General features: G+C 39.3%; 1 protein-coding gene across 2 annotated transcripts in view; it reads left to right on the top strand.

Moving 5' to 3' along the window:
* Positions 1–17,899, top strand: part of DOCK4 (dedicator of cytokinesis 4) — a gene marked incomplete at both ends in the record, with an annotated part of 364,189 nt that overhangs the window by 240,486 nt on the left and 105,804 nt on the right. For both annotated transcript variants that reach the window (XM_084230776.1, XM_084230775.1), the window contains 5 exons: positions 9,904–10,060; positions 14,811–14,908; positions 15,021–15,104; positions 15,271–15,371; positions 17,643–17,724. In XM_084230776.1, the coding sequence (XP_084086902.1) occupies positions 9,904–10,060; positions 14,811–14,908; positions 15,021–15,104; positions 15,271–15,371; positions 17,643–17,724 (522 nt within the window). The remainder of the gene's footprint in view (positions 1–9,903; positions 10,061–14,810; positions 14,909–15,020; positions 15,105–15,270; positions 15,372–17,642; positions 17,725–17,899) is intronic.

Below are 17,899 nucleotides of genomic sequence, written 5' to 3'. Positions count from 1 at the left end.
GTAGAAAAATTATATCTGTGGACTGTGAAGTCCCAGTTCTGGCACATTCCAGTGAAACACCATCAGGCCCAGTATGGGTGGGTGTGTGTGTGTGTGTGTGTGTGTGTGTGTGTGTGTGTGTGTAAATAGGCAAACAAATACCAACAACAATAATACAATTTACCTTTGCTAAATTGTAGTTTTGCAAATGAATTTTTGTTGATGAGTACCACCATGAGTAAAGTGACCCAACTCAGCCAGATTAGGGTTTTGCTTAGTAGGGAATCTGATTCTTTCTAGTAGGATTGCTGCCTTCCTCCTCTATGCATCTGAGTAGGAGAAAGGCCAGGTGAGAGAAATCAGTCTAATAGAGGGCGATCCTGGCTGGATCACCAACAGGGTTCTTGGTTGAAAAGGGATTAATTTAATACTTATTATAAATTGTTTATTTCACCTTTTTCCTAAACTTTTGTCCATAAACCCTTTGTGACTTACATTTTCTTCCCTAAAAGTTTTCAGTTTTTTATGCTATAGGTCACTTCCATTTTTCCCATCTGATCCACAAAAGTCCGCCACAACTGGTCTGCACTGGCCACCATCTTTTATGAGATGTATTTCTCAGATTTACTTACTCTCCATTTACCCTAAACTTCAGTGTAGCCATTTCTTAATGTAAGCTTGCTTTTAAAAGTAAATAAAAAGTAGGAGGGGTCTAGGGCCTCCCCTGGTGGCGCAGGCGGTTGAATGCAGCACCATGAAGCTGTCTGCAGCCTCTGCACGCAGGTTCGTTCCCGGCCTGCCAGCGAGGGTCCCACATGGCACGACAGACCTCTCCTGTCTCGCCCTCTGCTCCCCTCAGCAGTGTATTTCATCAGTCTGCCTTTTCTGTTCCCTGCTCTGTCTCTGGTGAATCCTCTCATCCTCCTGCGCATCTGGCCTGTACCTCGGTTCTTGTATAAATAAATGAATAAATCTTAAAAAAAAAAAAAGTAGGAGGGGTCTAAAACATTAAGATAGACAGTTGGCTTTGCCATCTATCTTATGTCCTCTATATGCTACTCCAGCCATCTATTCCAAGAGACTTCCTTGTAACCCTGATAGAAAGACAAGCCAGATCATCTGCCCACTCATTTGCCCACTCTGGACTGGGCTTGGGTGTGGAGAATTACTCATCTAAGCTTTGTTTCATTATATTCTAAGAGAAATTACAAAGCAAATACCTGCAAAAAAAAAAAAAAAAGACTAAACCTGATATGTTTAGCATAGAAGACTATCAAGCAGAGCTTAGAAACTGAGCAGAAAAAAAAAAGCTTTATCTTAGGTCAACTTGGGTTTAGCACTGAAGGCTGATTAATTTGATATCCAGAAAGTCCCTTCATTCTAGCTATTTAATACCATTTTATATTCAATCCTGCCAGAGTTATCTGCCTTGACCCTGAGACAGCTTCCTGTGTGTGTCTGGTGCAGAGAGCAAACCCATCTTCTGAAGTCTATATGCAGTGTCAGAGGTCAGCTGTGTCATTAAGTGCCTAAGGCCTTTAAAGATACTCATTCACCACCCTTGTAAAGTACTTCCCTCCCCTTTGTAAGGCTATTTCTATATTGTGATGTAACTTTCTACTTGTTCTAAGTACTGTCTTCCACCAATATGTATTTTGTTGGCCAACAAAGAAGAGGGAAGGGATGGAGTGGCAGGTATCAGTTTACTTTACCACAGTCAGCCTGGCCCTCAATCAAAATCATCTTCTCCTTCTTGTTGATCCATTACAGTGCCTTTTCCTTGTGCTCTTGTCCAGTTCAGCTCCAGCTATCATTGTGTTCTTCATCCCTGTGACCAATCCCCAGGTCTTGCTTCATACCCAGTCAGCAAGCTCTCTCACGTGGGTGCTAAATAAATGGATGGATTAAATCCTTCAAGAACCAGTTGTAATTAAAAAAAATAAACTGCCAATACCTTGACCACAGCATTTCATCCTTCTAATTTTCTGGCTCTACCTGTTTTGGGGTCTTATTCTTCTCCAATAGACCTCACCAGACTTCACTTTCTTCCCTTTGTTTTCCAAGTTAGACCTTGATCCTTAACTCTGCTGTGCTTTCACAAAAAGACAAAACAGCATGGGTCAATCTGTCCATATGCCCCTCGTATGCCCCACCTGGGCAGTAGAGGAAATTATCAATATACAGTTGTAAAAAGTCAGTGCCAGCCTGATGGGTATAGAAGCAACACCATTAACACCACAGGCAAACTAACCAGCTCCCTCTTTCAGTCCATACAAGAGCTGTTTTTAAGATTGTACCATTCTGCCTACCCCACCATTTCCCGTCTTCTTAACAGAGAAAACAGAAGCCATCAGACAGGAACTTCTTTCACTTCCTGTGCTCGCTCCCTTGCCACCTGCAAACGTATTGGCATCCTTCCTGCTTCCTGTCTGGAGATGAGGCAAGACTCCTCTCCAAGGCTGTTGCTCTCAGGATCTTTCTCCCTCCTCCTGCTTATCCCAGTGTGCCCTCCCTCCTGCAACTGTAGCAATTTCCTCTCTTCTGGAAGTTTTTTCTAGATTATACATATGTCCAACCCTTTTTTCTTTTAAAAAAACAAAATGTTGGGCCTCCCCAGTGGTGCAGCAGTTGAGCGCTGGCCTGCAAAGCTGCCTGCAGCCTCTGTAGTGCCGGTTCAATCCCCGGCCAACCGGTGAGGGTCCCATGTGGCACGCAAACCTCTCTTGCCACCCGCTGCTCCCCTCAGCAGTGTATTTCATCAGTCTGCCTGTTCTGTTTCCTGCTCTGGCTCTGGTGAATTCTCTCTCCCTCTCACACTTCTGACTGTACCCAGTGCTTGTATAAATAAATAAATAAATAAATAAACAAACAAATAAATAAATAAATATTTTGGAAAAAAAAATCTCAGGGAAAAAAATGTTTAATAACCACCACACTCCCTGTTCCCCTGCCATAAAAGTTAGGTAGTCTTGACTCACTGTCTCTATTTCCTTATGTTCTAATTGTTTTTCAGGCTACTTCTGTCCCCCTGCAGCTCAAATAAAATTTCTCTGTGAGATCACTAGTGCCCACCCAGGACCTAAAACCAATGTCCATTTTCAAAATCTTCCCTTATTTGCCTTCTTTGTAGCATTTAATGGTATTGAAAATTCTACATGCCTTTGTCTCTCTGACCATGTTCTTCTGAGTTTCATTTTCGTTCTTCCTTGAGGACTCTCTGTATCCATGCCTTAAGTGTTGGAGTTATCATGGATTTAATCCTTGCCTGTCATCTCTGTACTCTAGAACCATCGCCATCACGTCTACTTCCATGAGATCTACATCTCTTCTGATGACAGTTAGATCTGGATTTATAGCCCAGAACTTTTGTTAACCTACTGAACATCTTCAGGTTGATTAATCAAATCACCTTAAACTTGGCATATTCAATCCTGAGCCTCTGTCCCATCTCCATCACTCCTGCTATGTACAGAAACTTCCCATTTTTCTTAACTTCTCACCCTCACCTTCCACATCTGAACCTTCACTTGCATGACTGCCCTGCCCCATCACCTTGATATAACACTTCAGTCTAGGAAATTTAAACCAGAAGCAACTATCCATATCACCTCAGTTTTTCTTGCTTAGCTGTCTAGGGTAGTTCAGGGCTTTAAAAATTATTATTAGAAAAATCCCATACTGATCTACACATAATAGACCACACACAATATAGTCTGAATATACCTGTACTTTTAAAACTTTTTAAAAGATATTTTAGACTTACAGAGTGTTGCAAAAATAGTACAGAAAATTCCCATATACACCCTTTACCCAACTTCTCCTTATGTTAGCATCTTACATAACTATAGCACATGTATTGAAACTAAATTAACCTTGGTACAATACGTTAACACTGAAACTTATTTGTATTTCATAAAGTTTTCCACTAATGTCATTTTTCTATTGTAGGATTTGGTCCTATGTACCACATTGCATTTAATGGCCATGTCTCCATTACCTGCCTGGTGAGCCTCTGAATCTTTATGACTGAGGCTGAATAACCCTTTTTCCCATAAGGTCTTACCCTTCCCTGGCAGAGCTGACATGCAGGGGTCTTTATCACAGCTTTGTAATCAGCAATAACAGCCAAGTGCAGAGGTCAGGTGTGCATTATCTTCAAGAGCAGAGGCTATGCTTATTCTTTGTTACATTCTCTTTTTTTTATCAACTTGTGTTGATTTTCCATTTGTTTACACAGTTAGATAATGTTGGGGGTACAGCTTCATACCTCAACATGTGCATGTGCTTCACACACCCTTCACCAAAGCTCCAGTCCCAATATCCCATCACATTGCCACCCCCATCCCTGCCTCTCTTTGGCCCTCCCTTTGGTAATCACTACAGTGTTCACAGAATCTAAGAGTTATTTTTGTTTTCTTTGGTTATTTATATTCAACAAATGAGTGAAAACATATAGTTATTGTCTTTCATTTTGTGACTTATTTCATTTAGTATAATCATTGTGGCCTCAATATTTTTTGTCCCAGAGGCACTATTTCATCTTTTTTAATGGCGGGGTAATATTCCGTTGCGTATGTGTACCACGATCTCTCTGTTCGGTTGTCTGTTGATGGGCATTTAGAGTTGATTCCATGTTGCAACTATCATGAGTAATGTTGCTCTGAACATAGGGCCACATAAATCTTTTCATATTTTTATTTTCATAATCTGGGTAAATGCCTGGAGTGGTATTGCTAGGTCATATTGTGTTTCCATGTTTAGTTCTTTAAGGAACAACCTATTGTTTTCTATATATGCTGTACCAATACACTTTCCTATCCCCTTGTGACATTCTCAGTAGAAATTGGAGAACTGGCAAATAGTAGCAATTTAATAAATGTTTTATGGTGACATTAAAGATGGCCTTTCATGTTGAGTCAAGTCCCAAAAAGAAGATACTTTCCCACCACATCATTAAATCATTTTGATTAAGTGATGATCTAGACTTGTAAATGGATTCCCTAACTCACTGTATATTTTAAATCTGATTCTCTACTTCCCACCAATTATAGACCCCTTAATTTGATCATGAATTTCTGTACCAGTTGATTTATTAATAAAGTGTTGCCATGCATCTCCCAGTCACACAGCTTGCATTATTGCAAACACTACATTTCTGGCACATTGTTTCTGACTGTGCTTCCCTTCCACATGTCTGAGACAGTGGTCAAAAAAATTACTGGGCCTGATGCACCATTCCCTTCTGTCCCAATTGATTCTAATTCTGGGCGAAGAAATAGATTGTGAGCCAAGCTATATAACCTTAAAGAAGATTGAGACTACTGCTGCCACTGCAAAACCTACATTTTAATTCTTCTCTAAGAGTCTGAGGGGAGCACATCTCTCCTGTCAGATCTGATTTCAGTCCCAAATGTAGTGAAGTAGAGGACTGGTTCTCAGCTCTCTCCTCTCTAATTTGTAGCAAATTAACTCCATGCCATTTTAAGATGACTTGCGCCGATCCCAGCTTATCAAAGCACAGAGAAATGTCCTTTCCTGTGCATAACTTTGTTCTCACAATCCAGTAGCAGCCTCAAGAGACTGTGGTCTTTTGCCTCGTTTCTCCTAGAAAAAATGGCTCAATTCTTGTTCTCTCACCTGTCTCCCAGTGTACATACAGCACAACACCAGTAACCCTTTAGCTGTGGCTGCGTCTGCCACAAGACCTCGAGTTCTCTAGTTGCACATTGCCTACTCCCTTGCCTCCACTGGATTTGATGGGAAACAGAAATTGACCCTATGCCCAAACCAAAACAGTTGTTAGGCAAATGTTCCCCAGAGTACAAGTGATCCATATTTAACCACACATTTGCTTGAGGAGTATAACTGGATTTTACTATGGTGACAAAACCATCTATAACTACATGCAGTGTAGTTTTGTGTGGAGCAGCAGTTTTGTGGTGTTGAGCCTGCAATGCTTGGTCTGGCAGGCTCTCAAATACCCAGCCGCAGCTCTGTTGTACTTGGTATTTCCAATTAAGGCACCAGCAGCACCCTGCCATACTTTACCAGCTTCATTTCTGTGTTCTTCTCTTAAACAGGAGAGTGTTCGTTCCCATTCATTTTTTTCGAGATCATACCCTGATTCAGAATTGCACTCGCAGTACAGACTCTTCTCCTACCTGACTGAAAAAATGCCTAAGGAATGTACTGCTAACTTTGCCTCTCCCTGGTTTCTACTAGTGAACTCTCTGAAGAGACTGGAGAACACTTTTAGCTTAAACTCTTGCTGACTGTTGCCCCTATAGTCTCACTTTCAGGAATTCCATTTCCACTCTCCACTGTTCCTCAACCCTGTTCGTTTTCTATAGATCTTCTCTCATCAAGTGAATGAACAGATGATCTCTAACTCTTCGGTTCTGTTCCCCAGCGCCTGCGTCATGCCTCATCTGCTCCTATGTACCACTTCTCCCCCCTACTCATGTGATCCCTTTTGCTTCCTGGGTGATATCAAAGCATGTGAGACTTGTAGACTTATTACATATAAAATTAATCCAGCCCCACGTGCCTCAGACAGACTCAGATGCTAAGATCTGAGGACACCCCACCTCGCCCAGGCTGTGGGAGAAGTGAAGTAAAGCAAGGTTGGTGGCACTGGCCTCGCACATAACTGGTACAAAAGAAGGCAGCTTGGTCTTCTAGTCACAGTGCTAAGGACACAATCCCGCCATCATATCTTTAGCCACAAAAGTGGTTGGTCTGTGACTAGTAGTAGAACCGAAGAATACATCGAAAAGGAATTTCAAGACTGCATGGGAATCAGGCAATTAGTTAGGAGAAGAGAATTTGAGAGAGGATATCTGGAGAGGCAGAATTCCCATTAATAGATGGAGCATACAAGGCCAGGGCAGAATCCAGCTTCTGGGTTGGATACCTGGAAATAGCTGGGCAGTGACCTGGCTGGGTTTGCAGGAGACTTCAGTTCCAATGGGAAGTGATCATTAGACACGGACAAGTCAGTCTAGGAATGGGAGACCAGAACCTGGTCCTAAACCCATGGACCAGACTGTGCTGTGACTTGCTGTGTCCCAAGCCCTGATTCCAATAAGATCGAGGGGAGGAGACAGTGATCCGGGGCTCCAGAACATTACTTTGACTGAGCACTTTTTTCTGAAGAAGCATTTTAAGTGTTCACTTTAGAATGATTCTCTACACCATATATGTGTGTTTTGTGCACTCATCTGTCTGTGTGAAATAACTCCCAGTAATAAAGAAAGCATTCAGTGGTGTAACTCAGGAAGAGACTCATGGAGGCTATTTATTGTGTTTATTGGTACTGCTCTCCTGGGCAGCTAAAAGCATCCTGTACTACTCAGATTCTGTTTTTCTATACTTGTTAGAAAGGTCTTTCTTAAAGATTTATTATTAAAAATTCATATATATAGTGAAATCACACAAAACTGTCTAGAATAACAGGGAGTCTGTGCTTACACTCCTGCCTGTTATCAGACACTAGCTTCAAAAACATTTAAACAAATTTAAAGGATTAAGATTTGAAATTATACTCAAAAGAATCTAAGATATAATAGCTCCATATTTATCACAAAAAAATTTAATTTAAAATCACCTTTATCATTACAATAGCAGGACACAGATAATTCACAATTGAAGAAAACACCATGTTCCCTTACCCAGACGATTTTGTTAGCCCCAGAGGGTATGTCCTTATAGATGTTTTTCTGTATGGGTTATTTTATACAGATTATATTACTTAATATGTTTTTTTTTTAATTTTTTTTTCTTTTTTTTTTATAGAGGCATGTTTTATTTATTTATTTGTTTGTTTGTTCGTTTGTTTCGTTTATACATGCACTGGGTACAGTCAGAAGCGCGGGAGGGTGAGAGAATTCACCAGAGCCAGAGCGGGGAGCAGAGCAGGCAGAAGGACCGAAGTACACTGCTGAGGGGAGCAGCGGGCGGCAGGAGAGGTCTGCGCGCCATGTGGGACCCTCCTCTGGTGGCCGGGGAGCAGCCGGGGATCGAACCGGCGCTGCAGAGGCTGCGGGCAGCTTCGCAACCCAGCGCTCAACCGCTGCGCCACCGGGGAGGCCCTACTTAATATGTTTTTAATAGACTGTTTTAGGTTTACAATAAAATTAAGGGGAAGATAACAGATTTCCCACATACTCCCTGACCCCACACATGCACAGCCTCCCTTATCAATATCGTTCACCAAAATGATATACTTTTTAATCATAGATGAACATATATTGATACATCATAATCACTCCAAATTCAGTTTACCATTGGTTCACTCTGGGTGTTTTATGTTCCATGGGTTTGGGCAGATATACCATGATATAAACCCATCATTGTAACATCATACAAAGCATTTTAAATGCCCTGAAAAATCCTCTGTGCAACTCCTATACATCCTTCCCCAACCCTGGGCAACCACTTACTTTTTTATTGTCCTAGTTTTGTTTTTTTCCATTCGTGTCACATAGATAGAATCATGGTGTGAATCCTTCCCAGATTGACTTCTCTCACTTAGCAATATGCATTCAAGTTTTCTCCGTGTATTTTCATGAGTTGATAACTCGCTTATTTTTAATGATGAGTGGCAGTCTGTTGTCTGGACGTAATGCAGTTTATCTACTCACCTACTGAAGCATATCTTTGTTGCTTCAACCAGTATCTACAGACACATGTATTATAAATACATATAGATGTGTATACAGGCACACTCATATATACATGTATAGCAAATGAAGCAACCAAAATATCCATATATATATATACTTTTTTTTATCAGTGAGTTTTCCAGTCAATAAATTTTTACCTCATCTAGAATATAGTCAATATATAAATTTACAAAAATATTTTTCAGCAAGCTTATTAAAATCCAGGACCATATGTTGCATCTGACTGTCTTTTAAGTTTGGTTTAATCTAGAATGATTCCTTTTGGTACAACTCTAGATCTGATAAGAAAGGGCAGGTATTCTGCAGAGCATGCTGCCTGCTAGATTTGTCTGGTTGTTTCCTGCGGTGGTGTTCAGATGTCGCCGTGTCCCTCGTGTTTGCTCTGATGTGCAAGTTGAATCTGTGGGTGTGAGAGCTTCAGGTTCAGCACCCTTGGCAAGAAGGCACTTAGATGATGATAGTTTCTTCACACTCTCTGATGAATGTGATGAAAAGCCCATCCTCCTGTGTACAGTTATTTTTGCCCGCTTGCCAGTAAGAAGTGATCTGTGTTGCTCCCTTTGTGTCCTAGGAATGTCTAATTCTTCAACAACAATTTTCCTGCTGCTTTTAACATTAACTGACTATCCCTGACAAATCTAATGATTCCATCAGGGTTCTAAAACTAAATTTTTGAAATCTCTGATTCCTTTTATATTTGTTAGCTGGCATTTTCTGTGAAGTAGAGTTCCCTCATAGTGGGACTATGAGATTAGATAGGAATACAGTTTTCTTTAATTGCCAGTTTTCAAGGTCAGGCGTTGTTTACTAGCTGCCTCAGATGAGATGCTGGAAGAATTAAAACATCCTTTTAAAATGCTGTGATCACTATAAAAATGATTTCTTGAGCACTTCCAAATTATCAGACTCTGTGTTAAAGGCTTTATATAATCTGGTTCTTATGACAACACTTGAGGTTTAGAGATAGAAAAGGGAAATCTTGAGTGGTTAAATAACTTGATAAGAGTTACTTGTGTGGGAAGTGACAGAGCTGGAATTCAAACCCGGAACAGTGTGAGTCCAAAACCCATGCTTCTTTCCTTTCATACATTTTTGTTACATTTTACTGAAAAGCCAAATTCTATTTGTAATGCTGTTTGGAAGGTTTCCCATTCATAAACACTAGAACTGGAAATTATGATTAATAATTCTCATGATTTCTCTTCCCCTCTCCCTTTTATTTTTTAAATATTTTTGACAGTGTGAAGAAAATACAAATCTTCAGGATACTACCCGCTACCTCAAACTTCCCTTTTCCAAGGGTATTCTCCTTGGGAATAATAACCAAGTCGTGAAGGCCACAAAGGAGTCATTTTGGATAACGTCTTTTCTCTGTTCTACAAAACTCACACAGAATGGTAATATATGATACTCTTTTATTTAAAAACCCTGTACTTAAGTACTCATGTGAATTTTGGTGGGCAAATGCAATGAGCACCAATGCTGTATTTAAGAAGTTTGCACTAGAAAATTATTGAGCCTCCTGCTTGTGGTTCCCAATAAAAAGAAAACAATTGTTACCCAATGATCTGATAAATGCTTGTAATTTAAGGACTTCAAAATTATCCCAGTATTGGAACAAATACATAACTCTTCGAGTAGATATGAAAACCCAGTTGCTTAGGAAAAAGAAAAAGAAAAAGGCAAGGAATACCACCACCATAATCTGTTTCATAGTATTGTAGACAGTACTGATTGCAGGCTTTAGAATAAAGTCCCTTTTTATTTAATTAGATAGATAATGCTTTTCTAACATTCCTTTGGATGTCAGTGATTGTTTAGCAAGTTATGATTAATAAAGCAAGATCTTATCGTTGATAAGTTGTCATAAAAACATCATCTACAATGAAGAAATAAATAAAGCGTTTTTGAATTCATGAAAACATTGCTGCCATGTAAGACTTCTCACCAGCATCCCGGACACTATGTTAATAAGTCAGACTTATTAATGTTGAGGAGAATCACTTCATAATAAGGTGTTGTGTCTAAAAAAATGCTCTTTTGCCTGAACATTTGTAAGTTTTATTATTTTTCTTCTGTGTCATAGAATAACATCTGTGGTAGGGAATGTTTTTGTTTCTCCTAGAATATCACATCAGAAAAGAAGCAAAATGTAGCTCTACAAGATTGAGCAATTGTAAAATACCTCTTGATTTCTCATGCATTGCTACTATATTTATATAGGACATCATTGGCAAATGATTTTCTCACATTTATACGAGTTTGTGTTTCTCCCCTTCCCAAAGTATTTTGGACTAAGATTTTTTTTAAAATCAACTGCATAATTTATTTTTAGTAAATTTGATTGAAAGGAGCTATCACCAAGTTATGTTAGCTTATACCTGTTTTTATTACTATTTCAGGGATAGTGATTTTACTGCAGTAAAACCCACGTTGGCATAACTCTGTACTGATCTTAAAACATTAATCAAACTCAGATATTTTTTGTGTGCCTGTGGAAGTTATGAAGATAATAAAATCATCCTGTTATTGACTCCTTTAGACAGAATTTATATTTGTCTTGTATATTCAGTGTCTGTTGTGGAGCCTAAATGTACACTTAAGTAATGCCTCCAGAAGAATATTTTCAGGTTGTGCTAGTTAGTACATTGTTGTAATATTGATTACTACAAATTTATTGGCTTAAACCAACAAAAATGTATTATCTTGGCAGTCAAAAGTCTGAATTCAGTTTCACTGAACAAAGTCAAGGTTTGAATAAGTTTGTATTCCTTCTAGACAACTCTCAAGAGAATCCTTTTTTAAAAATTTTCTAGCTGCTAGGGACCACCTGTGTTTGCTGGCTTCTGACTTGTTCTCTGTCTTCAAAGTCAGCTGCATAGCATCTTCCAATCTCTCTGACTCTGCCCATCTTGCATCTTTTGAGGACTCTAGTGATTACATTAGACCCCATGGAAAATCTGAGATAATCTACCTTCTTTTAAAGTCTTGTTCTTATCCCATCTGTACAATCTCTTTTGCCATATAAGGTAGATATCTACCAAGACTCTAGGATATCCCATTAACATCTTTGGGGACCAAAGTAAGTAAATGAATCTAACAAAGGATTTTCTGCCATGAAAATATTTGGCCCTGCATCCTTGATGTATTTTTTTAGTTCTAGCATTTAAGGTGTCAGAACATAAAACAGCCAAATTGTGAAAATTTAGAAGTGTCTACTTTGTAAAAGCAGAACACACTTCAGGTAAATAGGGTTAAGTAGTATTCATGATGTCATTATATTAAACATCTCATTATATGTAAGGCGATGCTTGGCTCATTTTTTTGGAGACTGATAAATACTTAATTATCATTTGACTTTGATAAACCTTGTCAGTGTAAGACAGCTCAAAATGAGCCAGGAAATGAATAGTGTGTTTCAAAGAGATGGGAAAGCAAAGAAGAATTAGTTGATCTGTCTAAAATTTACATGCTAGACACACATCTCTGTGTAGAAGTAATCCAGTTCCAAATTGGAGTTAAATTACTTTGTATTCATTTTACTTCACTTGGAAAATACACAAATCTCATTTCCATTACAATTGTGCATTCAGTAAGTGATGTGGTCTTTAGGAACAGTTTTCTACAGCAGATTTGCATTTCCAGATCCCTAAAATGTGTTTATTTGCACCCTCTCTTTGTTGTTCTTACATAGTATACCAAGACTGAGCCACTCTACTGGACATGTGTGATTGCCAGATCAAGTAGTTATTTTCAGCTCCTTAAAAGTAGGAATCAAGAAAGAAATAATTTTGCTTCTTTTTTAGCATATTTGGACAACAAAACACAGCTTTTTAAAAAATTTAAGAAAAAATAAAAACAACACTTTAAGAGTTGTACAGTTTTACTGAATTGCCTGCACCCCCTTCTCCAAATAATGGGTGGTTCGGTCAATCTGTTCCTAAAATTGTCATTAAGCAAAAAGAGATAAACATCATATCATCCATCTATTTCATAGCTCTTTGTAGCTAGGTATACAATATGCAATTAATAAATGTATATTAAATGAATATATAAAATTCATTGGAATCTATAAAACTTTCAGTGGTAGGTCATAGCTGCTAATTTGCAATGCTTATATCTTCAAATAACTAAAATAGAGAACTAGGAGAAGACAGTTTTGACTTAAATCTGATTACTTTGTATACATGATTCAGTGTGTCCAGACATATTGCCTTACTCCTCTGTTGCCCCATATGAACAGTCTATAGATTCATCAGATTTCTTGCAGGAAACTAGAACAGTCCCAACCTTATCTGATAGTTTGGACCACTTTCATCTGTTGTCCAGCTCTGCCGATGAAAGTCCTACCTCTGGCTCCCCACTCTGGCCTCTCATGGTGCCACTGTGCCCAGCAGAGCCACCTCTCTCCAGTCTTCAACTGGGCAGTGCCTGGACACCTCACTCTCAAGGGCAAGGAAAGAATCGAGAAGACAGACTGAGTGAGAGCTGGAATGGAGGTGGAGTGGGAAGTGAAAAGTGAATGCCAGGGAAAGAGGCATAGGGGAATTACAAAAGATGAGATGCCAGAGAAGGCAGGCATCCTGAAGTTAGATGCAGGAAGTAGGAAGTAGGTAGGCGGGAGGCAGCAAACAGACTGGGAGGATAATGCAGTACTGCCTCTGCCCCTGTGGAAATATCTAATCGTCTAAATATAACCAATCATTTTTAAAAAGGTTTCAATCATGCCTCCAGGATGTCTGAGTTAAACATGAATATTAAATATTTTCAGGTTTTTCTGTTATGAAAACTGTATAAATCTTTTTCCAAGCCAGTATTTTTTAAATTCCCTCATTTTTCTAAGTCTAAATCATCCTCCGCTGGTTATCCCTGTTTGAGATAAGCATTGCTATTTACTACTAAATTTCTTACCATTAATGCCTTGTTGAATCTTTTTTCTTGACTGTGTCTTCGGTGGAAGTGGCTTCTCTTTCTTCTTAGAGTTTGTATTTTTTCCCTCATATCTCTTTAATATGTCACGTTTGCATATTTTAAATAGTCTTTTCTTTGTTTCTATGTTGGTCTTTGTATTTCAGCAAGTTCTATTTGGGTTTCTCCTGCAACAAACGTGTTGAAGTGGAGTTTTAACTGTTAAGCCTGGAAAATCCATTCCCTGGCTTTTCTCTTGTATTCCTTCTAGACAACTCTCTTGGGCAGTGTACAGTCTCAGCCCCACTGGGCATGGTAAGGCCAGCCCTGCCAGGCCCCCGGCCTGTGCACTTCCCACCTTCTGCAGCCTAGTCAGCTCTTTTTCATTGGCCTCCAGATGACACCATCTCTTGCTCCCTTTGGAGACTAGTGGAGCTGGATAGCATCATCAGACTTTATAATTCTTCCCAGTAAAGACAAGGGAAGGATTTGTTCCCTCTTCAGATAACCCTGCTAGATTCGTAGTCTCTGTGTTTGCACTTGAGGGGGGAGAGAAAGTTGAAGAGCTGGGCCCTGTGCTTGCGCAGGATCTAGGGTGGAAGACAGAGCCTGGGACCTGGCCCTTGGGTCTGAGGGCTCATTCCGTGATCTTATGATTAACTAGACTTGGCAGCTGGTGCAGGGATCTCCTAGCCCTGCCAGGGTTGGGTCACATTATCAAGAAGATCTTCATTACCAGGTGGAATAGGTTGCCAAGAAGAGTGCTATGTGCTAGAGGCAGAAATAAAATGAAGTATGTTCATAGTCCTCAAGAAACTTGACTTTTCTAGGAGAAGGTAGAAAATCCTTCATGTAGGTATCAACTGCCTGCTCTATGCCTACTCTGTTCTGGGTCCTGGGAATACCATAGGACCAAGCTTAGCATGTGTGGCTTTTTCCCTCTTAGTGTACAGTCCAGTGGGGCATATAGATGACAAACCTTAATAGTGAGAGAAGTGCTATTGTGAGGTAGAAGCACATAGCAGGGACAGTTATCAAGTCAAGAGCATTGGGAAGGAGGAAATACACTGTAATAAATACCATCTTAGAGGGTAAGTCATAGTCTGGGGGAGCCCACAGCTTGGATAACCAGGAGGGCTCAACAACATGTTATAGAATTCAGCTTTTACCCTTAGAGCTCCTTCACATGAAAGGCTATTCTCCATTAAGGCAATTAATCTTCCTCTTCTGTTTGGAAAGGTGATATGCTTGATCTTTTGAAATGGAGAACCCACCCAGACAAGATCACAGGCTGTCTCTCTAAATTAAAAGAAATCGACGGCTCGGAGATAGTAAAGGTATGTGCTCTATTATTATCCCTCTACTGGAAGTTCCTAGAATACAGACTATTTGTAGGGCAAGAATAGTTGGTAATTTAATTTATTCATTTACTTTTACTTTCTTTAACAGTTTCTGCAAGATACACTGGATACCTTATTTGGAATTTTAGATGAAAATTCCCAAAAATATGGGTCTAAAGTGTTTGATTCTTTGGTGAGTTTAAATTCACTGTAATTACCCCTGAACAATTTTGTCTCTCAGTTTTAACTTCCATAGAACTATTTCAGAAATGTGCACTTACAGCATAAGAGTTCACTTAAAAAGAATTTTTAAAATCTCTGTTTGCATTTGGTTTTAAAAAGCTCAATTTTCTTTTTAGGTTCACATAATAAATTTGCTACAAGATAGCAAATTTCATCATTTTAAACCGGTAATGGACACTTACATTGAGAGTCATTTTGCTGGGGCACTTGCATACAGGTAAGACCCGTTATCTTGTAATTGGTTTAGAAGCAGTTCCTTTTGAGCTTCTCTAAGCAGAACCAGTTGTATAGTAGCATTTAAAGGAAATTTAGGAAGAAAAGAAGTATAACAACTGAAGTATCTCTTGAGACACAATCTTCTCTCCTCACTTGCCTTTTTTTTAATGGCTAAAACTTTGATGAAAAGAAAGAGGTAAAAATGAACAATGTAAAGTGTTATCTCTGTTTTACTCAATACTCTGGTCTAAATGCCTAGTTATTTTAATTTGCTAAGAGCTCCATTTAATCACCAACCACACTTCTTGATGATTCCAGATATAGCGCTAGGAAAGAAATATGAAGGAAAACAGCCTTTGCCATTTTAAAGTCATTCATTCATTCATTCATCTGTTAATACTTAGAGTCGCCTGCATGCTGGGTATTATGCTTGTGCTAATAATGTGAAGTTCTGGCCCTGAGCTACAAGCAATTCAGCTGTTGGTTTCTACCTTTTGACAACACCGGCTCCTTAACTGCTTATCCTTTCCTATAAGCTCAGGTTATGCAAGCAAGGCTAAAAGTGAATGAATAATGAAATATTTAAACTAATACCAGACTACATGTTTCCTATTTGATAATTGCTAGAAAGGCAACAGCTTAGCTTCTCTTTTATCTTACGCTTAGCATCTACATGGTCTTTGTCCTTGTTTAACTCTAGCTCTGGAATGTACTCTAAATTTCTGTCTCCCATTCCAAATACGGTTATTGGTATCCCTGCCCATGATTTTTATCTTAAGCACCTATGAGATATGTACATGCACAATCATCTAGTCCCAGGAGCATGTTAGAAAAAGAGCATAGAATTTTACTCTTTCCCCCATCTATGTGATATATAAAAGATAGTGGTAATCAGATAAGCATTTGATTCTTTTAACTTGGATATGCCCTATCATTGCATGTTAAGATGCTGTTTTCACAAAACCTGATCCTCATCAGCATGATTTTTTCTGGAGTGTGAAATGTAACAGCAGGGATCGTTTTGAAATGTTGGCCTACCTCTGTCACTTGGCCTAACAAATTGGGCCATGGAGTGAGAAGTTCTTAGCTTCCTACTGAAGTTGTCACTGGAAGCTAGAGGACAAGGGTGTAATTTCTAACACTTCAGGTTGATAATGAAGTAGGAAAATCAGTTCTAACAAGACAAATAAGACCTGTGGAATCTTCTCAGAATGTGAGTGATCAGAAACTCACTGACATGTCTTTCAAATAGTTCTCCCAACAGCATCTACCTGCTGGCCTAAACATGCATTCTTCTTACCCGAGACCAACAGAAACTTTTTTAAAAATTGCTGTTTTCTAGAAACTGAGAACTGACCAGAGTTAAAGGTAGTAAAACTATAACTTTGAGAATTGTGGGAGTTTTTAATTCAATTTTTGAATTGACTTTTTGGAAATTCTTTTAAGACACATGTTCCAAGTAAGCTTTTTCTTCTTACAACACAGAGTATTGTCTTGACAAGTCCACATGGGGGTCTAGTTTGAAGTGAGGGTTGTTGTCATCAACCCCTTGTAACACCCTTTTTTGCCTCCAGCTGAGTATTTCACCCAATGAATATTCTTTTCACGGGAGGAAAAAAGTCTGAATTAGCAGTTATCCAAGTCTGATTAGAACAGTCCTACTTCCAACCACTTCTTCACCAGAATCCTTTCCTCTGATATTTGTGTTCACCCACTTGAAAGCATTACCAGAACCAGCAGGAACAATAGAATAGGTCCAGACTGAGAGGAGTCTCAGTGGGAAAGAAGAAACTCTATTCAGCTTCAAAAAAGGGTAATATTGGGCCTCCCTGGGGTACAAGGGGTTAAGACGCAACCTATGAAACTATCCGTAGCCACTGCAGCATGAGTTCAATCCCCAGCCAGGGTCTATCCACATGGTGCAGCAGACCTCTCCTGACTAGCCTGCTGTTCCCCTCAGCAGTGTATTTCAGTCAATTTGCCTGTTCTGTTCCCTGCTCTGTCTCTGGTGAATTCTCTCCCCCCGCCCCACACACACCTCTGGCCTGTACTCTAGTTCTTGTATACATAAATAAATAAATCTTTAAAAAGGAAGTAATATTATTGATATACAGACTATGTGTATTTATTACATTACAGCAGTTTGACAGAAAAATGTGAGAAATAATTGGAAAAGAAGCCTCCTCATGACGAAAATAAGTGTTTGATATATTGGCATTTAATTGAGAAATAGACCAATTCTACCTTCTGTACATTCTTCCCTGCATTTTAGAGATCTCATCAAAGTGCTGAAGTGGTATGTGGACAGGATAACGGAAGCGGAGCGACAAGAGCACATCCAAGAGGTGTTGAAGGTAATAACACATTGTCCGGAACAGATAATGTCGTCGGACAGAACTGTTGCATAGAGGGGCCTAAACTAATTGGTTTCCTCCAGACAGCCAGTAATTGGTGATGATATAGCACTGACATTCCAATTCAAAGATCTTAATCAGTTTATGACTGTTCCAGAGCTGATGAAATTTGACA

This window comes from Talpa europaea (assembly GCF_964194135.1).
Source record: "Talpa europaea genome assembly, chromosome: 3".
Taxonomy (NCBI): domain Eukaryota; kingdom Metazoa; phylum Chordata; class Mammalia; order Eulipotyphla; family Talpidae; genus Talpa; species Talpa europaea.
Note: the sequence above shows the minus strand (reverse complement) of the source record. Positions and strands in the feature narration are given on the sequence as shown.